Here is a 27,662-nt window from a genome sequence, read left to right as displayed (position 1 = left end):
TTTTTTGCTTGCATTTTCAGGCATTTTTTAGCAGTCTGGCAGAGAATAAAGTTTGCACATACTCTTAGGGCTCATTCACACATCAGTTTTTCATGTACGAGTGCTGTCCGTTTTTTTTCACAGATGGCACTTGAACTTCTAACAGTCTACGGGGCCATTCACACGTCAGAATTTTTTCCTCGGATGGAGGGGTCCATGCAAAATCGTGGAGACATGTTCGATCCTGATCCGAGTTTCAGATTAAAATTGGAAAGACGGGTGTATGGGTCAGAGAAAAAAATCTGATGCCATCTGTGTGCGGTCAATTTTTCACTGACTGATAGAAGTTGGTGAAACTTTTTTTTTCTCATCAGTGAAAAAAGCTGAAAAAAAAAACCTGATGTCTGAATGAGGACCTAGAGTGACCATCCAGCCCCTCTAAAGAATATGCAGTTGCATTTGTGCAGCGAAAAGTCTGAACCACATCTTCCCGCTCCATCATGGAGAGCGGGGATGAATGCAGCACTGACATCACCAATGCTAGGCTGTCCCATCGCAGTGGAGGAATGGTACGAGTAGGCGTAGTTCAGACTTTCTACTGCGCTCCCCATGAGAAATTATATATTGTAATATAGTGAAAGATAAAACAACTACAGATGAATAAAGTAATTCTGAATACATAAGATAAGCATACCACAGTGATCACTTGGCCTCGATGATCTTGGGAGCCCGTCCGTGCACCAATGCTCAGATCAGTTTCTTAAGGCCTCAGTCAGACGTCAATGAGTATCCTCCCACGCGCAAAAAAAAGAAAAATGTTCATCAGAGTATTGTCTTAGTTTTTACCATCAGTGATTCTTAAGTTTTTCTCATATGCAATAAAAAACCTAATGGAGGCATCTCAAGCTTCTCCTACTAATCAGTCCTTAAAAAATGGACAGTACGCAGGTGTACCATAACTATGATGCCATCTGTGTGCTGTCTGAGGTTTTCATAGACTTGAGTGAGTTTGATCCATGGCCAGGATAAAAAACAAAAATGACTTGTCTTTTGCCGGCCACTTGGTCTGCAAAAAAATATGAACAAGACCCTTCGGAATATCGTTGTGAGCCTTGAAGGGATGGATTACCACAGACCATAATAACCAGTTTTTACCGGGCTGATCATATTTGGGGGAAACTTGACTGGCTTCAATTTTGAGGTACATGAGAGGAGATTAGCCAAAAGAACTCTGGGACCAGCAGCGCCTGCAGCAAGGGGCGCTGCTCTGACTGAGGCCGGCTGGTTTCCATAAACTAGTTCTATCGGTGTTTCTCACAGAACACGTCCATTACAGCCTGTAGGCCCGTTCACATGTCTGTGTATTCTTGTGGACAGAGTTGTCTGCACAGAGACACGACAAATTTTCAGCAGTCTCACATCAAACACGTGAATGTGAGTCTAGGGGCCTGTGGAACAAATTGGACGGCAACTGGATGTTTCATAAGAGAAGCTTGAGAAACACTCAACCATTTCTTTTACTTCCCTGAAAAACTGATGATAAAACCTGACTGACATTCTGAGCAACCTCTGATCAGAAATACTGATGAAACGTGGACGGTACAAGAAAATGACTGACGGGAGAATGAGCCATAAGGCTGCTGAGCGCTGCGCTTAGCCCCATAGGGAATGAACGGAGCGGCGGACGGGCGCCCGACCTACTGCGCCATTTTTGGAAAATGCCTGATTGGGATTAAAGGTTCAACCTGCCGACAGGTGCTGGTCCCCATCAGTACATTATCACCAGTAGGCCACATTCACACGGTCAGTATTTGGTCAGTAATTTACATCAGTATTTGTAAGCCAAAACCAGGAGAGGAATAATCAGAGGAAAAGTATCATAGAAACATTTGCACCACTTCTGTATTTATCACCCACTCCTGGCTTTGGCTTACAGATACTGAGGTAAATTACTGAATTTGGCCATAAAAGAAGAACCCCTTTAGTCTTGTGTCTGAACCCCACAGGCTGCTGTCTAGCTGGATCACACATGTATACACCAGGTAGATGTAGCTCAGGTTCGCACACTGCAGCCAGTCATTGTATGACTCTCCTTTCAGATACTGCCATCTGCCGGTCTTCTAGCACAATGCACGTTTTGTATAACAGCAGAACTATCCGCCACACAGGCATCACGTCACCATAGCAACACTGCGTTCTGTTCTCGATGACTCTAGTCTAGCACTCCTCGTGAGCGTCTCTCCTTCCCGTACCTCTCAGCTTCCGCCCGGTTGTCGTCACTTCCGCCAGGCTCTGTAGTTGCGCGGTGAGCGTGTTCTCTGGAGCCAGCGCGGTCTGCGGGCCGCTGTGTGCTGTACCCCGGATGTAATCGTCTCACCTCTCACAGCAACATTCCCATTTGCCATCAGGCCCCTGAAGGCATCAGCATGTTTAAAAAGTGAGTGCCCGAGAGTGTGCTTTCCTGTGTGAGGGTGCATGCAGCGGGGCACGGAGGTGGGTCAGGACCCCCGGCCGTGCATGTGGTGACGGGAGGCAGACTGTCCTGTGCGCAGATCTGTGCTGCTGGGTGTTAGGCTTAGGGGGATTTCCTACATTGGGGGACAACTGTATTTAACCAGCAGTGAGAAGCATCAGGTCTTCATGGAGTTTCATTCACTGACAGCCTCCACATCGTGTACCTGACCATAAAGGAGCGTAGCACTAAGCCGAGCCCATGTGCCCCTGTGTGTCAGCGATCGAGGGGGTCTCAGCCCCCCATCGTGTACCTCACCATAAAGGAGCGTAGCACTAAGCCGAGCCCATGTGCCCCTGTGTGTCAGCGATTGAGGGGGTCTCAGCCCCCACTTCGTGTACCTGACCATAAAGCAGCATAGCACTAAGCCGAGCCCATGTGCCCCTGTGTGTCAGTGATCGAGGGGGTCTCAGCCCCCACATCGTGTACCTCACCATAAAGGAGCGTAGCACTAAGCTGAGCCCATGTGCCCCTGTGTGTCAAGCGATTGAGGGGGTCTCAGCCCCCACTTCGTGTACCTGACCATAAAGCAGCATAGCACTAAGCTGAGCCCTTGTGCTCCCGTGTGTCAGTGATCGAGGGGGTCTCAGCCTCCACATAGTGTACCTGACCATAAAGGAGCGTAGCACTAAGCCGAGCCCATGTGCCCCTGTGTGTCAGCGATCGAGGGGGTCTCAGCCCCCACATCGTGTACCTGACCATAAAGGAGCGTAGCACTAAGCCGAGCCCATGTGCCCCTGTGTGTCAGCGATCGAGGGGGTCTCAGCCCCCCATCGTGTACCTCACCATAAAGGAGTGTAGCACTAAGCCGAGCCCATGTGCCCCTGTGTGTCAGCGATCGAGGGGGTCTCAGCCCCCACATCGTGTACCTCACCATAAAGGAGCGTAGCACTAAGCTGAGCCCATGTGCCCCTGTGTGTCAGCGATTGAGGGGGTCTCAGCCCCCACTTCGTGTACCTGACCATAAAGCAGCATAGCACTAAGCTGAGCCCTTGTGCTCCCGTGTGTCAGTGATCGAGGGGGTCTCAGCCCCCCATCGTGTACCTGACCATAAATGAGCATAGCACTAAGCTGAGCCCTTCTGCCCCTGTGTGTCAGTGATCGAGGGGGTCTCAGCCTCCACATCGTGTACCTGACCATAAAGGAGCGTAGCACTAAGCCGAGCCCATGTGCCCCTGTGTGTCAGCGATCGAGGGGGTCTCAGCCCCCCATCGTGTACCTCACCATAAAGGAGCGTAGCACTAAGCCGAGCCCATGTGCCCCTGTGTGTCAGCGATCGAGGGGGTCTCAGCCCCCACATCGTGTACCTCACCATAAAGGATCGTAGCACTAAGCTGAGCCCATGTGCCCCTGTGTGTCAGCGATTGAGGGGGTCTCAGCCCCCACTTCGTGTACCTGACCATAAAGCAGCATAGCACTAAGCTGAGCCCTTGTGCTCCCGTGTGTCAGTGATCGAGGGGGTCTCAGCCTCCACATAGTGTACCTGACCATAAAGGAGCGTAGCACTAAGCCGAGCCCATGTGCCCCTGTGTGTCAGCGATCGAGGGGGTCTCAGCCCCCACATCGTGTACCTGACCATAAAGGAGCGTAGCACTAAGCCGAGCCCATGTGCCCCTGTGTGTCAGCGATCGAGGGGGTCTCAGCCCCCCATCGTGTACCTGACCATAAATGAGCATAGCACTAAGCTGAGCCCTTGTGCCCCTGTGTGTCAGTGATCGAGGGGGTCTCAGCCTCCACATAGTGTACCTGACCATAAAGGAGCGTAGCACTAAGCCGAGCCCTTGTGCCCCTGTGTGTCAGCGATCGAGGGGGTCTCAGCCTCCATATAGTGTACCTGACCATAAAGGAGCATAGCGCTAAGCCGAGCCCTTGTGCCCCTGTGTGTTAGCGATCGAGGGGGTCTCAGCCCTCACATAGTGTACCTCACCATAAAGGAGCGTAGCACTAAGCCGAGCCCTTCTGCCCCTGTTTGTCAGCGATCGAGGGAGTATCAGCCCCCACATAGTGTACCTGACCATAAAGGAGCATAGCGCTAAGCTAATCCCTTCTGCCCCTGCGTGTCATTGATCATGGGGATCTCAGCCCCCAGATCATCTACCTGACCATAAAGGAGCGTAGCACTAAGCTGTGCTCTTCTACCACTGCGTGTCAATGATCAAGGGGTCTCAGTCCCCACATAGTGTACCTGTCCTTAACAGATCGTAGCACTAAGCCGAGCCCTTCTGCCCCTAGGTGTCAGTGATCGAGGGGGTCTCAGTCGCCACATAGTGTACCTGACCATAAAGGAGCGTAGCACTAAGCAGAGCCCTTGTGCCCATGTGTGTCAGTGATTGAGGGAGTCTCAGCCCTCACATAGTGTACCTGACCATAAAGGAGCTTAGCACTAAGCCAAGCTCTTCTACCACTGTGTGTCAATGATCAAGGGGTCTCATCCCCCACATAGTGTACCTGTCCGTAACAGAGCGTAGAACTAAGCCGAGCCCTTCTGCCCCTAGGTGTCAGTGATCGAGGGGGTCTCAGCCTCCACATAGTGTACCTGACCATAAAGGAGCATAGCACTAAGCCGAGCCCTTCTGCCCCTGTGTGTCAGTGATCGAGGGGGTCTCAGCCTCCACATCGTGTACCTGACCATAAAGGAGCGTAGCACTAAGCCGAGCCCATGTGCCCCTGTGTGTCAGCGATCGAGGGGGTCTCAGCCCCCCATCGTGTACCTCACCATAAAGGAGCGTAGCACTAAGCCGAGCCCATGTGCCCCTGTGTGTCAGCGATCGAGGGGGTCTCAGCCCCCACATCGTGTACCTCACCATAAAGGAGCGTAGCACTAAGCTGAGCCCATGTGCCCCTGTGTGTCAGCGATTGAGGGGGTCTCAGCCCCCACTTCGTGTACCTGACCATAAAGCAGCATAGCACTAAGCTGAGCCCTTGTGCTCCCGTGTGTCAGTGATCGAGGGGGTCTCAGCCTCCACATAGTGTACCTGACCATAAAGGAGCGTAGCACTAAGCCGAGCCCATGTGCCCCTGTGTGTCAGCGATCGAGGGGGTCTCAGCCCCCACATCGTGTACCTGACCATAAAGGAGCGTAGCACTAAGCCGAGCCCATGTGCCCCTGTGTGTCAGCGATCGAGGGGGTCTCAGCCCCCCATCGTGTACCTGACCATAAATGAGCATAGCACTAAGCTGAGCCCTTGTGCCCCTGTGTGTCAGTGATCGAGGGGGTCTCAGCCTCCACATAGTGTACCTGACCATAAAGGAGCGTAGCACTAAGCCGAGCCCTTGTGCCCCTGTGTGTCAGCGATCGAGGGGGTCTCAGCCTCCATATAGTGTACCTGACCATAAAGGAGCATAGCGCTAAGCCGAGCCCTTGTGCCCCTGTGTGTTAGCGATCGAGGGGGTCTCAGCCCTCACATAGTGTACCTCACCATAAAGGAGCGTAGCACTAAGCCGAGCCCTTCTGCCCCTGTTTGTCAGCGATCGAGGGAGTATCAGCCCCCACATAGTGTACCTGACCATAAAGGAGCATAGCGCTAAGCTAATCCCTTCTGCCCCTGCGTGTCATTGATCATGGGGATCTCAGCCCCCAGATCATCTACCTGACCATAAAGGAGCGTAGCACTAAGCTGTGCTCTTCTACCACTGCGTGTCAATGATCAAGGGGTCTCAGTCCCCACATAGTGTACCTGTCCTTAACAGATCGTAGCACTAAGCCGAACCCTTCTGCCCCTAGGTGTCAGTGATCGAGGGGGTCTCAGTCGCCACATAGTGTACCTGACCATAAAGGAGCGTAGCACTAAGCAGAGCCCTTGTGCCCATGTGTGTCAGTGATTGAGGGAGTCTCAGCCCTCACATAGTGTACCTGACCATAAAGGAGCTTAGCACTAAGCCAAGCTCTTCTACCACTGTGTGTCAATGATCAAGGGGTCTCATCCCCCACATAGTGTACCTGTCCGTAACAGAGCGTAGAACTAAGCCGAGCCCTTCTGCCCCTAGGTGTCAGTGATCGAGGGGGTCTCAGCCTCCACATAGTGTACCTGACCATAAAGGAGCATAGCTCTAAGCCGAGCCCTTCTGCCCCTGTGTGTCAGTGATCGAGGGGGTCTCAGCCTCCACATAGTGTACCTGACCATAAAGGAGCATAGCACTAAGCCGAGCCCTTCTGCCCCTGTGTGTCAGTGATCGAGGGGGTCTCAGCCTCCACATAGTGTACCTGACCATAAAGGAGCGTAGCACTAAGCCAAGCCCATGTGCCCCTGTGTGTCAGTGATCGAGGGGGTCTCAGCCTCCACATCGTGTACCTGACCATAAAGGAGCGTAGCACTAAGCCAAGCCCTTCTGCCCCTGCGTTTCATTGATCGTGGGGGTGTCAGCCCCCAGATCGTGTACTGGACTATGAAGGAGTATAGCACTAAGCTGAGCCCTTCTGCCCATGCATGTCATTGATCGTGGGGGTGTCAGCACCCAGATCTCTTCCATACTATCGCTTGCTGCCAAACAGTTTAACTAAGAATCTGTCATTGAGTTCGTCCTGACGGTCCAGTGACAGTTTATAATTCTTATCTTTTTCTGCTAATTTCTGACTACAGACCACACCAACACCTAGTGTGCGTATGGAAACAAGGAGCCCGTAGAAGCCAAACAATGCAGCATTTTGAATGAAACAAAATGTAAAAAATGATTTTTAGCTCTAAAAAAATTGTATTGAAATAAAATAAATTTGTACTCCAAGGTGGACAACCCCTTTAAAGTCTGAAGGATTCTGGTTTGTTATGGGCTGCCAGGACTGGATGCACAGTGACCTGCTGACTTCAGTCCCAATGATACAACTAAGTGATCCCACTGATCTGAAGATTGATGGAGGTCTTTTAACTGGTCATAGCCCTGCCCAGAAAGCTGTATAGGAATTACTTAGATTTTACAATTTTTTTTTTCTACCATATACATGCATGTTACAACCCTGAATATGTTAGGAATTTCTGTTTACATTAAATGGAATCTGTCACCAGATTTTTCCACCTCTTAGGGCCTCATGGTGAAGGGGCTAAGACCCTGATTCCAGGAATATATCACTTAGTGGGCTGATTGCTGTACTTTTGATAAAACTGAGTTGTCAGCAGGAGATTATCATTAGAGGACTGTAATCCTGCAGTCAGGTAGTTCTCCGTAGTTCTGATGTCTGAGCCCCAGGTGGATGAGCACAGAGCAACTGGGTGAGCCGTAATTAAATTTTTTTTTACTAGTTCTCCTTATTCATGAGCTCTGTATAACCCAGCCCCCATCACTGATTGGCAGCTTTCTGCCTATGCACAGTGTACACATGAAGCTGCCAATTGGGTGTGGGCGGGGTTATGCACAGCTCTGGCCACTGCTACATTTACAATAGAGTAAACAGGGATTCTAGCAAAAGTGCAACAAGAAACCTTGTAAGTGACACATTGCTGGAATTATGATTTCTGCCCCTACGTCATGCTGCTCTCAGGTTGGATAGCAAACACTTAGTGACAGATTCCCTTTAAACAGGAGAATGGTGACCGGTCTGCAAACCCTGTCTTATGAGGAAAGGTTGCAGGATTTGGGAATGTTTAGCTTGCAGAAGAGAAGACTGAGAGGAGACTTAATAGCTGTCTACAAATATCTCAAGGGCTGTCACATTGTAGAAGGATCGTCTTTATTCTCATTTGCACAAGGAAAGACTAGAAGCAATGGGATGAAACTGAATGGGAGGAGACACAGATTAGATATTAGAAAAAACTTTTTGACAGAGTGATCAATGAGTGGAACAGGTTGCCACGAGAAGTGGTGAGTTCTCCTTCAATGGAAGTCTTCAAACAGAGGCTGGACAGACATCTGACTGGGATGATTTAGCGAATCCTGCTTTGAGCAGGGGGTTGGACCAGATGGCCCAGGAGGTCCCTTCCAGCTCTATGATTCTAATGTGATTCACACAGCTGTGACGATAATAATCATAAGAGAGCGTCCATAGTGTGCACAGAGCTGAGTTTGTACACTTGCTCAGACTGTTTCTAGGAACACATTGAGAGGAAACAACATAACTAGGATCTATAATGTCACGCTGAGTTTCTTGCTGATCCCTTTTAACCTGCTGACCAATGCTACTTCCCAAATAACTTTTTTACTTTTCTTGCAGATTTGATGAAAAAGAAAATGTATCTAATTGTATTCAACTAAAGACATCGGTAATAAAAGGCATCAAAAATCAGCTGAATGACCAATTCCCTGGCATTGACCAATGGCTTAATCAGATAATGCCAAAAAAAGACCCTGTGAAAATAGTCCGCTGGTGAGTAATGTACTCAGTGCCTAATTTCCTATCCCCTTTTTCTGCATTAATAGCCGAAAATAACAAATAGGGAGGTATGATGACAGATTGTTCCTGATAGGTGGAGATCATTTAGAATATCATTGGTAAGCCAGAGTCAGATGGCCATATACAGTTGTGCTCAAAAGTTTACATACCCTAGCAGAATTTTTGCTTTCTTGGCCTTTTTATCAGAGAATAGGAATGATAACACCAAAACTTTTTCTCCTCTCATGGTTAGTGATTGGGTGAAGCCATTTATTGTCAAACTACTGTGTTTTCTCTTTTTAAATCATAACACTCCAAAACATCCAAATGACCCTGATCAAAAGTTCACATACTCTGTTTCTTAATACCATGTATTGCCCCCTCTAACATCAATGACAGATTGAAGTCTTTCGTGGTAGTTGTGGATGAGGTTCTTTATTTTCTAAGATGGTAAAGCTGCCCACTCTTCTTGGCAAAAAGCCTCCAGTTCCTGTAAATTCCTGGGCTGTCTAGCATGAACTGCGCACTTTAGATCTCCCCAGAGTGGCTCAATGATATTGAGGTCAGGAGACTGAGATGGCCACTCCAGAACCTTCACTTTGTTCTGCTGTAGCCAATGACAGGATGACTTGGCCTTGTGTTTTGAATCTTTGTCATGTTGAAACGTCCAAGTACATCCCATGCACAGCTTCCGGGCTGATAAGTGCAAATTTGCCTCCAGTATTTGCTGATAACGTGCTGCATTCATCTTTCCTTCAACTTTGACCAAGTTTCCTGTGCCTTTGTAACTCACACGTCCACAAAACATCAGCAATCCACCTCCGTGCTTTACAGTAGGAATGGCGTTCCTATTATCATAGGCCTTGTTGAACTTTGCAAATGTAGCATTTTTGGTTGTTGCAAAAAAGTTAAATTTTGGTCTCATCACTCCAAATTACCTTGTTCCATAAGTTTTGGGGCTTGTGTCTGTGCTGTTTTGCGTGTTGTAGGTGAGATACTTTGTGGCATTTGCGCAGTAATGGCTTTCTTCTGGCGACTTGACCATGCAGCCCATTTTTCGTCATGTGCCTCCTAAGGCTGGTTTCACATTAGCGCTTTTTAAGCGCACGCACGGCCGGGGGTAGCTCCGCCCCCGAGCCGCCTCTCTGCCCGGCGTGCCCGCCCCTTGCTTGTAGCGCCGCCTCCTAGCGCACAGCGGCGCCTGCGATCGGCGTACCCTATCTTTAGCATAGGGTGCGCAGGCCGTGCGCTAGTTGCGCTTTGACCTGCGCTGCGCATTCTTGACGGTGCGCCGTGCGCGCCAAAATCAAACTTTTCGGATTTTGGCGCGCACGGCGCACCGTCAAAAGTGCGCAGCGCAGGTCAAAGCGCAACTAGCACACGGCCTGCGCACGATCTGCGCACCCTATGCTAAAGATAGGGTGCGCCGATCGCAGGCGCCACTGTGCGCTAGGAGGCGGCGCTACAAGCAAGGGGCAGGCACGCCGGGCAGAGAGCCGGCTCGGGGGCGGAGCTACCCCCGGCCGTGCGTGCGCTTAAAAAGCGCTAATGTGAAACCAGCCTTATTGTGCATCTTTAAACAGCCACACCGCTAGTTTTTAGTCAGTCCAGTATTTCAGCGAATGTTGTTTGTGGGTTTTTCTTTGCATCCCGAACAATTTTCCTGCAGTTGTGGACCAAATTTTTGTTTATACAGAGCCCCTGATTTTCCATTTGTTAATCACAGTTTGAACGCTGCTGACTGATAGTATCAATTCCTTGGATATCTTTTTGTTATCCCTTTCCTATTTTATACATTTCAACTACCTTTTCCCATAGATCCGTTGACAATTTTTTTGCTTTCCCCATGACTCCCAATCCAGAAACTGGATTTCATCCAGTGGCTGGATGAAAGATGCAAGAGTCTGTCTGGATCCCAGAAACTCACTCAGCTTTTATGCACACACACTGATTACAAGCAAACAGGTCACAGGTGAGGATGTTATCTTTAGTAGCCATTCAAACCCATTTGTGTCAACTTCTGTGCATTTTATCAGGTCAAAATCACCAGGGTATGTAAACTTCTGATCAGGGTCATTTGGATGTTTTGGGTTGTCATTATTATGATTTGAAAACAGAAAACACAGTAGTTTGGGAGTTTGGGCCATGGCTGTGAAGTCGGTAAGCCAAACTTGCGACTCTGACTCCTCAATTTCCCTTACACCAACTCCGACTCCCACATATATTGCTTATATTTAAGTGAAAAATTTATTGTAGTACAATGTGATCATCAGACATTTAATCATTTTTATGATACAATAATCAAGATATTTAGACAGACCATAACATATATTTATTGGAATACAACTTTAGAACACAAAAGACTAATAAATTGTAAATATGTAATACACTGTATAATATCGATTACATATATACAGTACAGACCAAAAGTTTGGACACACCTTCTCAATCAGAGTTTTCTTTATTTTCATGACTATGAAAATTGTAGATTTACTCTGAAGGCATCAAAACTTTGAATTAACACATGTGGAATTGTATAATTAACAAAAAAAAGGGGGAAACAACTGAAAATATGTCTTATATTCTAGGTTCTTCAAAGTAGCCACCTTTTGCTTTGATTACTGCTTTGCACACTCTTGGCATTTTCTTGATGAGCTTCAAGAGGTAGTCACTGGAAATGGTCTTCCAACAGTCTTGAAGGAGTTCCCAGAGATGCTTAGCACTTGTTGGCCCTTTTGCCTTTACTCTGCGGTCCAGCTCACCCCAAACCATCTCGATTGGGTTCAGGTCTGGTGACTGTGGAGGCCAGGTCATCTGACGTAGCACCCATCACTCTCCTTCTTGGTCAAATAGCCCTTACACAGCCTGGAGGTGTTTGGGGTCATTGTCCTGTGGTAAAATAAATGATGGTCCAACTAAACGCAAACCGGATGGAATAGCATGCCGCTGCAAGATGCTGTGGTAGCCATGCTGGTTCAGTATGCCTTCAATTTTGAATAAATCACCAACAGTGTCACCAGCAAAGCACCCTCACACCATCACACCTCCTCCTCCATGCTTCACAGTGGGAGTCCATCCGTTCACCTTTTCTGCTTCGCACAAAGACACGGTGGTTGGAACCAAAGATCTCAAATTTGGATTCATCAGACCAAAGCACAGATTTCCACTGGTCTAATGTCCATTCCTTGTGTTCTTTAGCCCAAACAAGTCTCTCCTGCTTGTTGCCTGTCCTTAGCAGTGGTTTCCTAGCAGCTGTTTTACCATGAAGGCCTGCTGCAAAAAGTCTCCTCTTAACAGTTGTTGTAGAGATGTGTCTACTGCTAGAACTCTGTGTGGCATTGACCTGGTCTCTAATCTGAGCTGCTTTTTAACCTGCAATTTCTGAGGCTGGTGACTCGTATGAACTTATCCTCCGCAGCAGAGGTGACTCTTGGTCTTCCTTTCCTGGGGCGATCTTCATGTGAGCCAGTTTCTCTGTAGCGCTTGATGGTTTTTGCCACTGCACTTGGGAACACTTTCAAAGCTTTCCCAAATTTTTGGACTGACTGACCTTCATTTCTTAAAGTAATGATGGCCACTCGTTTTTCTTTACTCAGCTGCTTTTTTCTTGCCATAATACAAATTCTAACAGTCTATTCAGTAGGACTATCACCTGTGTATCCACCAGACTTCTGCACAACACAACTGTTGGTCCCAACCTCATTTATAAGGCACGAAATCCCACTTATTAAACCTGACAGGGCACACCTGTGAAGTGAAAGCCATTTCCTCTTGAAGCTCATCAAGAGAATGCCAAGAGTTTGCAAAGCAGAAATCAAAGCAAAAGGTGGCTACTTTTGAAGAACTTAGAATATAAGACATACAGTATTTTCAGTCACACACATTTTTTTGCTAATTATATAATTCCACATGTGTTAATTCATAGTTTTGATGCCTCCAGAGTGAAAATAAAGAAAACTCTTTGATTGAGAAGGTGTCCAAACTATTGGTCTGTACTGTGTGTGTGCGTGTGTATGTATGTGTATATATATATAATATATATATATATATAATCTCTCTATCTCTCTCAATGTGGATGTGTGTGTATGTATGTCCCGGGATTGGCATCCGCACCGTCGCAGCTACAGCCACAAAATTTGGCACAGTCACACGTCTGGACCCCGAGAGCGTCATGTGAGGCGAAATTTTAACTCCGCGCGTTCCAATTCGCCAAACAATTTTGCCCCTATCTACATAATGGGGAAAAAGTGAAAGGAAAAGTGTTGGAGGCAAATTGACAGCTGCCAGATGTGAACAAGGGGGACTAAAAGAATGAGAGCGATGGCGCCAAAGAGTATATACCGTACAGTTGCTAAGGTGGGGCCCTGACATGGGATACTCACCACACACTGGGATATGAACACACACACAAAATGTGCCACACACTACCACGTGCTTCAACACATATAGCACCCTCAGCACACATTTCACCACACATACACCAACCTCGCCACATAAAAGTCGAAACACAAAAGTCGCCACTCAAAACTTGCCACGCTGTCCCAGAGCTGTTTAAAAGATGAAAAATGAGCTGTGATTGGTTGCTATCAGCAATAGTTTTCTTTGTAGACAGTTGTGGTAACTGAGGCCTATTATTCTTATCATTTCTATGGTGTTATCGTCCTTCTGTAAGGCTGGAAATAACACAATTTATTACCGTGCCAACACAGACCACCCTCTGACACAGACTGCAGGGGGAGCCCAGTATCACACAGGATTAGATACACGGCTCAGAAGTCAGTATCACACAGGATAGGATTAGATACACAGCTCAGCAGTCAGTATCACACAGGATAGGATTAGATACACAGCTCTGCAGTCAGTATCACACAGGAGAGGATTAGATACACGGCTCAGCAGACAGTATCACAGGATAGGATTAGATACACGGCTCAGCAGACAGTATCACACAGGATAGGATTAGATACACGGCTCAGCAGACAGTATCACACAGGATAGGATTAGACACACAGCTCAGCAGACAGTATCACACAGGATAGGATTAGATACACAGCTCAGCACACAGTATCACACAGAATAGGATTAGATACACGGCTCAGCAGTCAGTATCACACAGGATAGGATTAGATACACATGTTGTTTATCAAAAGGCTCTTGAATGAGTTGAAAATAAAATACGATTAATACTTGGGTAATCGTTTAGTTAATGTGTTGCAAATCTGTAGTGTTGAATATATGATGTGAAATGTTTTTATGTGCAATATAATCATTATAATTTGTTATAACTAACCGCAGTTGGTTACTATTCCCAGGCAATGCCGGGCTCTTCAGCTAGTATATATATGTTAGGCGTCGGATTCCTGTAGCTACACAGCAGGAGTTCAGAGCCTCACATACTGCTTTTCAGCAAGTTACTCCTGAGGCTAAGTCCCGCTGCCTCTCCACTGAGCATGCTTATGAGACGATCTCCCATTGGAGCTCGGGAGTCACGTGCTCAAGTCCTTCCCCTGATCTGATTGGTCCATCTCAGAGATCTGGAAGGTCCCGGCAGCGCACGGCTATAAAAGGACCGCATGGCCGTTTGGCCATGCGCTAGTATAGACATTACCTGCAAGATGTGTGAAAGGTGACGGATATATGATTCTGGTGACTGACTCATTTGAAACCCCTTACCTCTGATATTACGCATGTGGATAGGGAATTAGTTCAGCAGTCAATGCCAGTCAGTGGCAAGCCTTAGGCCACTGTGCACACCACGCCTCTACGCTAGCGTCCGATTGTGCTACCTCACTATCGTCTCGCGGCAGTGTCCTACGCCGCGCTGCAGTTGCAGCTCTCTTTGGCGCCTGCAGTAGCGACACCGCACACACGGTAGGTGTAGACGGACGCAGTTCCTCCTGCCTTTGGTCCTGCACCTGTGACCTGATACCGTGTGTGCATATATCTGAGACCTGTGCCCACTAACAGGCTCAGCCTTTCTGTGTTTATCCCTACTGGCATCTCTGTGATTAAACAGTGATTGCTCTGCGCACCTGGGTGACGTTTAACCCCGTGCGCATTATACCGCCATATAGCACGTCTGCCATTACTCAGCAGCAGTTATAACACCTTCTGCACGGTGGACCCCGAGCGGCGAACGCACTTTATTATTTATTTTTTATTTAGTGCGTTCCGCCGTTCCTAATATATATATATATATATATATATATATATATATATATATATATATATATATATATATATATATATATATATATATATATATATATATATATGACTTATCTCAGCTAAGACAAAGCCTAGATCCTCAGGCTACATTCACACTACATTCACACTATGGGCGGAGCCAGTATCAAACCTAGGGGGGGGCAGAACCTTATACTGTTCCGCAGAATTTCATACCGCACACCTCAGCTGCTGCAGAACCTCATACTGCACACCCCTGCATTTGAAAATAAAGCCTGCACCTTAAGAAGATGTGGTGGTGATGAATGCAGTCTATTTATTCCAACTATCAATTGATGTTGATGTGTTACTGAAGACGAGCAATGCCTGTCCTGGGCGTCCTTTTGGGTAGCTATGAGGTGTACCTGACTGGTGCTAACAAAAAGGAGTGTTAAGGTACTGTCACACTTAGCGATGTACCAGCGATCCCGACCAGCGATATGACGCGGTCAGGATCGCTGGTACATGGCTAAGTGGTCGCTAGTGAGCTGCCACATAGGCAGATCTCACTAGCGACATCGCTGGGGACGGGGATCGCTACTTACCTGTCACACCAGGCGATCCTGCGTCCTCCCGCCCGGCTCCACGCGTCGCTCGTCCTCACAGCAGGAAGCGCCACAGGAAGCTGACGACGAGAAACAGTCCTGAACGTTCTCGCGCGATCAGCGATAACCAGCGGGGGAGCGGGTCGCTGGTAAGTATCAGACACAGAGATATCGCTAGCAATATCGCTATAACGTCACAAGTTATAGCGATATTGCTAGCGATATCTCTTAGTGTGACATGCCCTTTAGTCTGTGTGCTTTCTTTCATTCTTATTGGTACAGATAAGATATGGATAGACAGATATGGATAAATGGATGGCTAGAGCAGATTTCTAATCTTCTTTTGCTATTGAAAACATTATCTATGAGCTCAAAAACCTTTCAGGTGATTCGGTTTTTTAAAAAGCTGATCTGCTTTTGCAACTGAAAAACGTATCCTCAAAAAACGCAGGAAAAACGCTGTGTGTGAATGTAGCCTTAGATCAGGAATAGAACAGTCATTTATAGGGCATTTCATAACTTTCCCAAATTCCTATGAAAAAATATTCAGCACATTCTGCATTGAACTACTGTACCCAATTTATTATATATTTTAGGAGTCGGAGTCAGTCCATTTTATTTTGACTCCACCAAAATGAGCACTACTCTGACTCCACAGCCATGGTTTGGGCCCCGTGCACCTGGAAGCTGAAGGAGCAGGACGTGTTTGACAGAGCTCTTGTTTGTTCTTAAGCTAAGGGCGATTTTGGACTTAAAATCCCAGGATCCTGTCTCCCAGGCTCCCACTCCCCCAACTGCTGCCCACCTGGAGAAAAGAAAATGAGGGCCGGTCCTGGCCTTCCCGGACCCCTTGTTGAGGAGGACTGGAGTCTCGGGCTGAGGACGGGGTTGCGGAGAGTGGCGGCCGCCATTTTGATTGCACGGGAGCTCTCCCCTTGCTCCTGTCTCTGCTCCTAACGGGCCTCCCGGATGAAAGTATCGGTCGGCTGAGGGTAAGTCCTCTGGAGTCTGTCCCCCCTCTGACGCTCCACCGGAGGTACTTACCTCTCCTTCTGCGGCGGAGGCAGTGTGATGTGGAGTGCGTGTTGCTGCCCCTGTGAGGTCCTGCAGTGTGACGATTGACGGGGTCCCCCCCCTTGCTGTTTGTGACAGAGCGGCACATGTGGGAGCCCTGTCGGCCTTGAGTTGTGTGTTTGGCGGGAGCGGAGGGGAGAACTGCTGGAGGCCAGCACTTGGTGTCTGTCCCCCTTCTGAAGATCTTATTGGGGAAGCACTGGGAGTAAGATAATGTATGGGAAACATGAGGAACTTCCAGCACATTCTGAATGCAGCACCTGCAAGATGCTGGAGCCTGGAGGTGTCTCCTCCATTACAATCTGAGTAATATCTCCCTCACTTGACCAGGTGAACAGTCTGTTGTTTATATGTACACTGGGGCACCTGGAGAATCTTTCTCCATTACATGTTTCAAAACATATTTCAGTTCCTGCTTTCACTTTCCTGGTGCTCGTGGCCTGAGACTCTGCTGCCATTTGGTGTTTGGCGTATTTTATTACAGCTAGAGTTTGGAACTGGTTAATGAGTGGGCTACCTTTGTGATATTTTATTTTTGAGCATGGGACAATCAAAGCTGCAAAATATGGGACTGTAGGTCTGCCGGCTCAGGCGCCGACCATGTGATTCCTGATTACCGCTTATGCTCTCCCCCCTGCATATATCATTTAGTCACTTTTGACTTTCACCTCCTCATGGTCTTTATAACCGACACCAAGGTAAAGGCGACCTTTAAATAATATTTTCTTGTATTGACCGCTATCTCCTTTGTAGTGGCCAAAAACAGCATGTCTCTTCCTGTCTTTTTGACGTCTCTGACCTCAACAAAATGGCTCCCACTCTTGACCAAGATGATCAATATTCTCAAACCGAGAGTAGGGAGAAGTCAGATCATTCCCTGAAACTGCCTCGCCCAAAGAAAGGGGAAACTCAAATGTACCCTTCTGACCTAGTTATTGAGGTCACGGCGAAATTACTACCTGAAATTTAAAACCATAATTGAATCCACTCTTAATTCTGCCCGGAAGGGCCTACAAGATAGACAGGATGAGCAGGCTGAATTGGAAACACGAGTATCATCTATTGAGGATGTTTCTAATGATGATCATGACAAAGTGGAAGCAATCGCCTGTGAAAACTTGATTTTGAGAGATCGTATTGATGACCTAGAAAATTGTTCCCGCAGAAGCAATCTACGTCTAGTGGGATTACCGGAGTCATATTCACAGGACGTCCTGAAACCTTTATGTGAAAATGATGTTCCAAGAGCTCTAAAACTACCCGAGGGCAAAAAGGTGGAGAGAAATCATAGGATTGGTCCTCCGCCATCTTCTTCCAATAACCGGGATGCACTTATACCGCGACAAGTCATCATGAAGTTTCTGGATTTCAATGATAAAATGGACATTATTCGAGCATACAGGCAGCTGAATCAACCACTAAACATTCTAGGCAAAAAAAATCCTGCTTTTCGATGACTGTTCTATGGAGGTAACGAGAAAATGCAGGGCTTTCAGCTCCATATGCACCAGGCTACACAAGGAGAAAATCTGCATTCAACTCCGTTACCCGGCTACTTTACGCTTGAAGGATCCTGAAGGTTCCTTTCGAGAATGTACATCACCTGACAAGGCGGGGACTTTTTAACAAACTTTAGGATTCAACTGGCAGTTCTGATCGGGCTCCCCAAGCTGATGAAGAATCTCACTATTCACGGACCCCAGGGGTTTCGGTGAGTGGGGCAAGCAAAGGAAAGCAGAGGCCTAATAGGTATAAGTCAAGGAATGCTAAACAGTCATAGTTTGTATTCTTTGCCTTTACCTTTTAGGGTTTTAATTATCTTTATCACCGTACTGATGTAATTAAACTCCTCATGGGAGTGTTAGAAAAGATAGAGAGGTGAGAAGGGGTGGAAGTAGGAAAGGGGAGAGTGATATATGGAATAGAAAATATTATATAATGGGGATTATTTTGAAGTCTCATAAACCTCGTCGCGCAGAAGTGAAGTCCAGTAGAAAGGTTTTTCCTAGCGAGTTTGGAACAAAATGTCCTTACTCCTGCAAGGGCAGTTATCTGTTTTTGTTTTGGTTGATACCTTTTGTTTTAGGTCTTGTTACACAATGTTGAGAAGCATTATTTTTTATCTTCTGATCTAACTACATGCCAGATATGTCTCTATCTGTCCTGTCTGCGTACGGACAATTGATTAACTTGTTTTCTGAAAATTCTAATAAAAATGTTTGTTTTTTAAAAAAAAAAACAAAAAAAAACCAAACAAACAAAATAGTAGTTTGGCAATAAATGGCTTCACCCAACCACTAACCATGAGTGGAGAAAGTGTTTGGTGTTATCATTCATATTCTCAGAAAAAAGGCCAAGAAAGCAAAAATTCTGCCGGGGTATGTAAACTTTTGAGCACAACTGTAAATCGGGGTGAGAACAGAATGCAGCTCTCTCAGCCTGATCATGTATTTCTATTCAGCTGTCACACTCGGGTCAGGAGCAGAGATGAGTGAATTTCTTAGGGTTCCCTCTTATTTGGCAACTATAGCGATTGCCGAATAAGCTGCAGAGGGAACCCGGCTTAATGGATTGTGCCGGGTGATCAGCTGATCGGCGCCGCAGCTGCATGTGTCGCGGCTATGTCAGTCACAACACATGCATGGAGAGCCCAACACACAGGCTTTTCATGCATGTACCGTGACACAGCCGCGACAGATGGAGCTGCGGCGCTGATCAGCTGTTCACCCGGCGCAATCCAGGAAGCCGGGTTCCCTCTGCAGCTTATTTGGCAAGCGCTATAGCTTGCCGAGTAAGAGGGAACCCGAAGAAATTCGCTCATCTCTAGTCAGGAAAACCACGGCCAATCCATGCACTGCATTCTGTTCTCACACTGATTTATACGGCGGTGTGACTCTGCTCGTAAAGTCAGCAATTTGCTCCCACAGCCATGGGTCAAGTATAGAACATCATCGCGTCTGCCATTTAGGCTCAGGCTATGTTCACACCTTGTTCTCTGTTTTGAAACAACCGTAAGATGTTTTGTCACACAATGGATAACACTGATGGAGAAGGGCTTTTTTTTTTTTACTTATATAACTCCATTATACTCCACAGCGCTTTACAGCCATCATCACTGTCCCCATTGGGGCTCACAGTCAGTTTCCTATCACTATGTATTTGGAGTACCCGGAGGAAACCCCCGTAAACATGGGGAGATCATACAAACTCCTTGTAGATGTTGTCCTTGGTAGGATGTGAACCCCAGCGCTGCAAAGCTTCAGTGCTAACCACTGAGCCACCATGCTGCCTTATTACTGATATTGGGTTCATCACGGTGTTTGTCATGTCAATGGGAGCAATAGTGCTTCATGGCGTTTTATTCTTCCAGCCAAATCTGATGCAACTGATGACCTGGACTCTGAGCAGAGGATCTAGTAGAAGGGTGAACAGATACTTAAACAAGCAGAAGAAATGGCGCTTTGGGCCAAGAGTGTGGACAATTATGGACTGTTGCATTGATGTTGATGGAGAAATCACTGCCTGTTACTATCTGGTCGATCAGAGTTGGAGACAATATCAGCAGGGAATCGAGCTGCTTCTGTAATGGTGACTATATAGCAGGACAATACCGCAGCTCTAGTCTGTGTCTGGGGATGTGAAGAGGCCACCATACTATCCATTCTCATGTTGATCAGCGCCTCTGCTCTTCATCCATTGACAGGATGCAGTCGGGTTGTGTTTTGCTTTTGACATAAACTCTTTATCGCCACTATTTTTAATTTCTCAATGTTTGTTCTCACCTGTAATTAAACTACTGCTATATGTGCGTAATAGAATTTAGGTAATGGATGTATATAATATGCAACCTGTTATAGTAATGTGGCTCTAAAAATGGAAGATCTCCAGCATTATGGACCCCTTACCAGTCATCACAGTGCAGGCACACGCTGCGGTGCAGGATGTCCATGAAGGAGCAGGGGGAGTGAGTGATGACAGCGTGGTCACTGTGATTACTGCCGACTTCATAGTCTCCTTGCAGCTGCACTTCCAGTTAGACCATCACACGTTTACCTACAGATCACCAGTTTGACTGCCGGTAAATGCAGTGGTTTTTGTGTATGACTGGTTCCCCTTCACTTGACAATTGTCTCTTTTTTTTTTTATTTCCAGCCATGAACACATTGAAATATTAACAGTAAACGGTGAGCTACTGTTCTTCAGACAAAGAGAAGGTCCGTTCTATCCAACACTGAGGCTGCTTCACAAATGTAAGGTTTTATCATATTCTCTGGGCTCGGCCTTTACATGACACGCTAAAGTTATTTTTCAGAAAAGGTCCACTAGGGAATTAACTATCCTGCAAAACACAGTCATCAGATGGCCTTTAACCCTTTTCTGCCATGAGACGTACTATCCCGTCCATGTGCCCTGGGACTTAATTCCCAGGGACGGGATAGTATGTCATAGCGATCAGCGGCGCCCACGTGGTGAGCGCCGCTGATCGCGGCTGGGTGTCAGCTGATTATCACAGTCACGGACCGCCCCCGACACGTTAACCCCTTGTACACCGCGATCAAACACGATCGCGGTGTACTGGGGGTTAAAGGGAAGCATCGGCAGGGAGGGGGCTCCCTCCATGCTTCCCTGAGCCCCCCCACGGCAGCACAATGTGCCGCGCTGCTGCGGGGGGCTCTTTCCCTACAGGCCCCCGGATCCAAGATGGCGACGGGGACCTTCGGGGGCCTGTAATGAGCTGACATCACTGCCTGCAAAGCGCAGGCATAAGCAAGTCTGCAGCAGTGCCTGTGACAGATCGCTGATCTGTCACAGTGATCTGTGATGTGACAGATCAGCGATCTGTCACAGGACAGTGATGTCCCACCTGGGACAATGTAATAAAGTTAAAAAAAAAAAAAAAAAAAAGTGTAAAAATAATTTTTTTAAAAAAATATTCCCCAATAAATTCATTTTTTGAAAATAAAAAGCAATAAAAGTACACATATTTGGTATCGACTCGTCCGTAACGACCCGCCCTATAAAACGGTCCCATTAGTTAACCCCTTTAGCGAACCCCTTAAAAAATAAAAATAAACTAAGCAAAAAATAATGATTTATTATCATACCACCGTACAAAAAGTGCAATAACGCGCGATCAAAAGACACATATAAATATCCATGGTACCGCTGAAAACGTCAGCTTGTCCCGCAAAAAACGAGCCGCCATACAGCCTCATCCGCAAAAAAATAAAAAAGTTATAGCTCGCAGAATTAAGCGATGCAAAAATAATTATTTTTTATGTAAAATAGTTTTCATTGCATAAAACCGCCAAAACATAAAAAAAGACATAAACGAGGTATCGCTGTAACCGTACTGACCCGAAGAATAAAACCGCTTTATCAATTTTACCGCACGCGGAACGGTGTAAACGCACCCCCCCCAAAAGAAATTCATGAAACGCTGGTTTTTGTTCATTCTGCGTCTCAAAAATCGGAATAAAAAGCGATCAAAAAATGTCACGTGCCCGAAAATGGTACCAATAGAAACGTCAACTCATCCTGCAAAGTATAAGACCTCACATGACTTGGTGGATCAAAATACGGAAAAATTATAGCTCTCAATATGTGGTGATGCAAAAACTATTTTTACAATAAAAAGCATCTTTTAGGCCTCTTTCAGACATCCGGTGTCAGGGGTCCGGCGGCCTGCGGCGAATAGCCGGGCCGCCGGATCCGGCCTGCAGCGGTGACACCGGATGTACATGCGGCCCCTGATGCGGCTTGGAGGACATTTAAAGGAGCCGCAGCACCGGGGGGGGTCGAGAGAGCCAGCCGGAGAGAGATCGGGAGGCGAGAGAGCAGCCAGAGAGACAGCGGGGGACAAGAGAGCAGCCAAAGAGACAGCGGGGGACGAGAGAGCAGCCGAAGAGAGAGCGGGGGACGAGAGAGCAGCCGAAGAGAGAGAGCGGGGGACGAGAGAGCAGCCGAAGAGAGAGCGGGGGACGAGAGAGCAGCCCAGAGAGACAGCGGGGGACGAGAGAGCAGCCAGAGAGACAGCGGGGGACGAGAGAGCAGCCAGAGAGACAGAGGGGGACGAGAGAGCCAGCCAAAGAAAGGTATGGAGCGTATGGAGAGAGAGAGAGATGCGCGCCGGGCACTTGTGGGGTTAAAACTCATAGTGCCCGGGCATGCGCAGTTGAAAAAGCCGGTCCGGCGCTGCAAAAAAACGTTGCAGCCAACGTTTTTTGCAGACGCCGGACGGCGCATGTTTGCCGTTTCCGGCAAAACCCGGAGGCGCCGCATGTCCATCTGGCATGATGCGGCGATCATTATATTCTATGTGAAAAAACCGGATCCAATTCCGGATCCGGTTTACACAAATTTCGCCGCATCATGCCGGATTTAAAAAAACGGATGTGTGAAAGTAGCCTTAGCGTGTGACAGCTGCCAAACATAAAAACCCGCCATAAATAGTAAATCAAACCCCCCGTTATCACCCCCTTAGTTAGGGAAAAATAATAAAATAAAAAAATGTATTTCCATTTTCCCATTAAGGTTAGGATTAGGGCTAGGGTTAGGGCTGAGATTAGAGTTAGGGGTGTGTTGGGGTTAGGGTTGGAGTTTTATAATTGGGGGGTTTCCACTGTTTGGGCACATCAGGTGCTCTCCAAATGCAACATGGCGTCTGATCTCAATTCCAGCCAATTCTGCATTGAAAATGTCAAATGGTGCTCCTTCCCTTCCAAGCTCTGCCATGCGCCCCAACAGTGTTTTACCCCCACATATAGGGTATCAGCCTACTCAGGACAAATTGCAAAACAACTTTTGGGGTCCAATTTCTCCTGTTACCCTTAGGAGAATAAAAAATTGGGGGCAAAAATATCATTTTTGTGGAAAAAAATGATTTTTTTTATTTTCACGCCCAGGCGTTATAAACTTCTGTGAAGCACTTGGGGGTTCAAAGTGCTCACCACACATCTAGATAAGTTCCGTGGGGGGTCTAGTTTCCAAAATGGGGTCACTTGTGGGGAGTTTCAATAGTTTAGGTACATCAGGGGCTCTCCAAACGCACATGACACCCGCAGACCAATCCATCAAAGTCTGCATTCCAAAACGTCACTACTTCCCTTCCGAGCCCCGGCGTGTCCCCATACAGTAGTTTTCTCCCACATATGAGGTATCAGGGTACTCAGGACAAATTGGACAACAACTTTTGGGGTCCAATTTCTCCTTGTACCCTTGGGAAAATAAAAAAATTGGTGACTAAAAGATCATGTTTGTGGAAAAAATACGATTTTTTTTATTTTCACGCCCGGGCATTATAAACTTCTGTGAAGCACTGGGGGGTTCAAAGTGCTCACCACACATCTAGATAAGTTCCTTGGGTGTCTAGTTTCCAAAATGGTGTCATTTGTGGGGGGTTTCTACTGTTTTGGTACATCAGGGGCTTTCCAAACGCGATATGGTGTCCGATCTCAATTCCAGCCAAAAACGTCAAATGGCGCTGCTTCCCTTCCGAGCTCTGCCATGCGCCCAAATTGTGGTTTACCCCCACATGTGGGGTATCAGCGCACTCAGGACAAATTGAACAATATCTTTTAGGGTCCTGTTACTCTTGGAAAAATAAGAATTGAGGGTGAAAAGATCATTTTTGTGGAAAAAATATTTTTTAATTGTAGGACTGTATGTTATAAACTTCTGTGAAGCCCTTGGGGGTTCAAAGTTCTCACCACACATCTAGATAAGTTCCTTGGGGGGGTCTAGTTTCCAAAATGGTGTCATTTGTGGGGGGTTTCCACTGTTTTGGTACATCAGGGGTTTTCCAATCACGACATGGTGTCCGATCTCCATTCCAGCCAAAAACGTCAAATGGCGCTGCTTCCCTTCCGTGCTCTGCCATGCGCCCAAATAGTCGTTTACACCCACATATGGTGTATCAGCATACTCAGGACAAATTGCACAATAACTTTTAGGGTCCTGTTACCCTTGGAAAAATAAAAAATTGGGGGTGAAAAGATCATTTTTGTGGAAAAAATATGATTTCTCCATCGCTTCATTGGGGAACACAGAAACCATGGGTGTATGCTGCTGCCACTAGGAGGCTGACACTATGCACAGAAAAAGGTTAGCTCCTCCTCCGCAGTATACACCCCACCGACCGGCACTAATTTCCTCAGTTTAGTTTAGTGTCAGTAGGAGGTGGACACGGGTCTTTCATTAGACCCATATCTACCTCAGCGTGCGTCGTTCCCTTGCAGGTTTCGGAGGGATACGGCGTGAACAGTCACATCCGTACTCCCACAAAGAGACTGAGTACGGCGTGTACTGCCACCCCGTATCCTCATAGCTCTCCACGGCAGGGCCAAGAGCCCCGAGCACGGATGCGTGTCAGGCGATCCACCTGGTCCTCGCCCCCCATCTCCCACCCACTCGCCCACCAGAGCCTGTCGGTCTGGATGAGACGCAGACCTCCTTCTATGGAAGAGGGCAGGATCATAAGGTACAGGTTTTTGCTGAGAGGTAAGTATGGGACCCCGGAGTGTCACCTCCTCTCCCCACCTACACCTCTCTCTCTTATTTTGGCCAGCCATGCTGCAGGCTTGGGTACCTTGCGGAGCGGGCGCCCTTAGCGACATCCCCAGGTGTCACGGCTCCTTTCAGCAGCCTTTTCCTCTCTCTGCGCCCCCCCCCCCTCCCCGGCTTGCACTTATCTTGTTTCGGCTTAACAGCCAGGCGGCAGGCATGAATCCATTGCGGGGCGATCGCGCGACAGTGCAGCGTTGCCGCCCCGCGCTCCCCGCCGGCAGCCGCATCTACTCCAGGCCCCGGCTTCTATTGCGGCCTTGTTCGGCGTCGCGGCCACGCCCCCCGCCTTTTTCCTTAGGCGGTCTTCTCTCCCGCCCGTTCTAAGCCCGCCCACCGCTCGCTCCCTCCCATTCTAGGCCGCCCTCCACTCTTTCCCTCCACGTCTGCGCTCCGGAGGCGGCGCTCAGCAGCGGGCGGTACCACCTTTGGCTGCAGTTATCCCCACCCTCCCCGTCTCCACAAGGAAGCACGCGTTTTTTCTACCGGCCTCTAAGGAGGCCGCCATTTTCTCCAGCCTGTCAGCCGGACTCCTTCGCCGCTTCTGTGGACCTACAGATATGGACCAGCTGTGCAGCTGCGCTCGCTGAAAGCATCCACAGGACACCGGACCGTGAGTAGCTCTGCATCTGCAGACTGACACCCCCCTCTGCCTCCTGTCCCCCATCCTTCCGGCACTGCTTCAGTGACTTTCCTCCCATCCAGCCCGCCGCCCAGGAGCCCCCTATTGTTCCACGTGAGAGCGAATCTCCCATTCCTGACTGGGCTTCTTCCCTATCTCAATCAGTGGCGTATCTCACCAGGGTGTCTCAGTCCCTAGTGGCCATTCTTCATAAGTTGTCCCTGGACTCCTCTGCAGGACCCAGCAGGTCGCAAGAGGTTCCATCTGAACCAGCCACCATGAGCCGCAAAAGACCCAGGCAGGATCTCTGGCCGGAATCCTCCCCTCGCTCCATCTCGCCACATAGTCCTTCCCAGCAGTTTCCTTCCCGTGCATCCTCACCTGAGTCAGGCGAAGCGTTCTCGGATGCGCCATCAGAGGAGATTTCAGAGCTTGATTCGGACCATACCGCGGACATGAAGGTTACGGTACAGAACCTCATTGCAGTGATTAACCATACTTTCGATATCACAGACTTCCCTGCGAAACCCTCAGATCAGGAGGTTTCGTTCAGACGGGCATAAACACCTTCCGGAGTCTTCGCTCCTCATTCTGAGTTTGCCAAGCTCCTCACCAGGAAAGGGAAAATCCGTCCAGGCGCTTTCAAAGAGGGAAGCGCCTCGGCGTGCTGTATCCATTCTCTCAAGAGCTTACCGACAACTGGTCGGCTTCTCCCTCTGTAGACGCTCCTGTGTCCAGACTATCTAACAGCACGGTCCTTCCGATTTTCAGGTGTGGCGGCTTTGAAGGATTCTAACGACAGGATCATAGAATCCTTAGCAAAGTTAGCATTCGAAGCGGCTGCGACGGTGCGAAGCCCAACCTTTGCCTCCACTTGGGTAGCAAAGGCCAAAGCTGCTTGGGCGGAAGATCTCCGCCAAGGCATTCTTGATGGAGCCCAACCAGAGTGTTTGGCCGAGATTGCCAACCAGATCTCCCATGCCGGGGATTATCTGGTCTCGGCCTCCTTGGATGCCGCCTCTTGTGCAGCTCAAGCGTCCAGCAACTTAGTTGCAATCTGGCGTACAATTTGGCTCAAGGCTTGGAAGGCGGATTTGTCGTCTAAAAAATCCCTTACCAATCTGCCCTTTCAGGGTGCGTGTCTCTTTGGATCCCAGCTGGACCAGATTATCACAGACGCCACTGGGGGCACAAGCTCTCTTCCACAGTCCAAGCCTCGTAGACCCCCTCCAGGGTGTCAGTTTCGGTCTTTCCGCCGCGTCGCGACGGCAGAATCTTTTTCCAACCAACAAAGGCCGCAAGCATGCCAGGATAGGAAGAAGGTCTCCTTTATGCCCACTTCATCCTGGCCATCTCACTCCTCCCAGGGCAGAGGGTCCAGAACTGGAAGGTCCACCTCGGCATGACTATCTACAAAGCCCCGAGGCGCCTTTCCAACTGGGCGGCCGACTCCTTTTCTTCAGGGACATCTGGCTTGCCTCGGTGGAAGTCGCTTGGGTCAGGGAAGTTGTATCCTCAGGATACAAGATAGAGTTCGTGTCTCGGCCCCAGGATCGCTTCTTCGAGTCCCGTCCTCCAAAAGACCCCGCCTTAGTTCCGGGTGTCTTTGCACCCATCGACTCGCTTCTCCGTTCTGGGGTCTTTGTGCCCGTTCCCGAAACAAAGCGATTCACACGGTTTTACTCAAACCTGTTTGTAGTGCCGAAAAAAATGGCGGCGCGGTTCGGCCCATTCTGGACCTCAAACTGCTGAACAAGAGGGTCTGCCTGCGTCATTTCAGGATGGAGACCCTTCGTTCAGTAATCGCTTCCATGGAGGCGCAGGAATTCATGTGTTCAATAG

The 27,662-nt window shown here is 48.1% G+C and overlaps 1 protein-coding gene across 1 annotated transcript in view; it reads left to right on the top strand.

The window, feature by feature from the left end:
• The first annotated feature begins 2,236 nt into the window (after nucleotides 1-2,236).
• Nucleotides 2,237-27,662, top strand: part of MCTS1 (MCTS1 re-initiation and release factor) — a 40,989-nt gene continuing 15,563 nt past the window's right edge. The window contains exons 1-3 of the mRNA XM_073547582.1: nucleotides 2,237-2,416; nucleotides 8,634-8,786; nucleotides 20,789-20,886. Of these exons, the coding sequence (XP_073403683.1) occupies nucleotides 2,406-2,416; nucleotides 8,634-8,786; nucleotides 20,789-20,886 (262 nt within the window). The 5' untranslated portion in view covers nucleotides 2,237-2,405. The remainder of the gene's footprint in view (nucleotides 2,417-8,633; nucleotides 8,787-20,788; nucleotides 20,887-27,662) is intronic.

Source organism: Dendrobates tinctorius, unplaced genomic scaffold, assembly GCF_039654945.1.
Source record: "Dendrobates tinctorius isolate UK_male_01 unplaced genomic scaffold, ASM3965494v1 ptg000154l, whole genome shotgun sequence".
Lineage (NCBI taxonomy): Eukaryota > Metazoa > Chordata > Amphibia > Anura > Dendrobatidae > Dendrobates > Dendrobates tinctorius.
The sequence above is the reverse complement of the archived record's forward strand: the minus strand, read 5'-3'. Positions and strand labels throughout refer to the sequence as shown.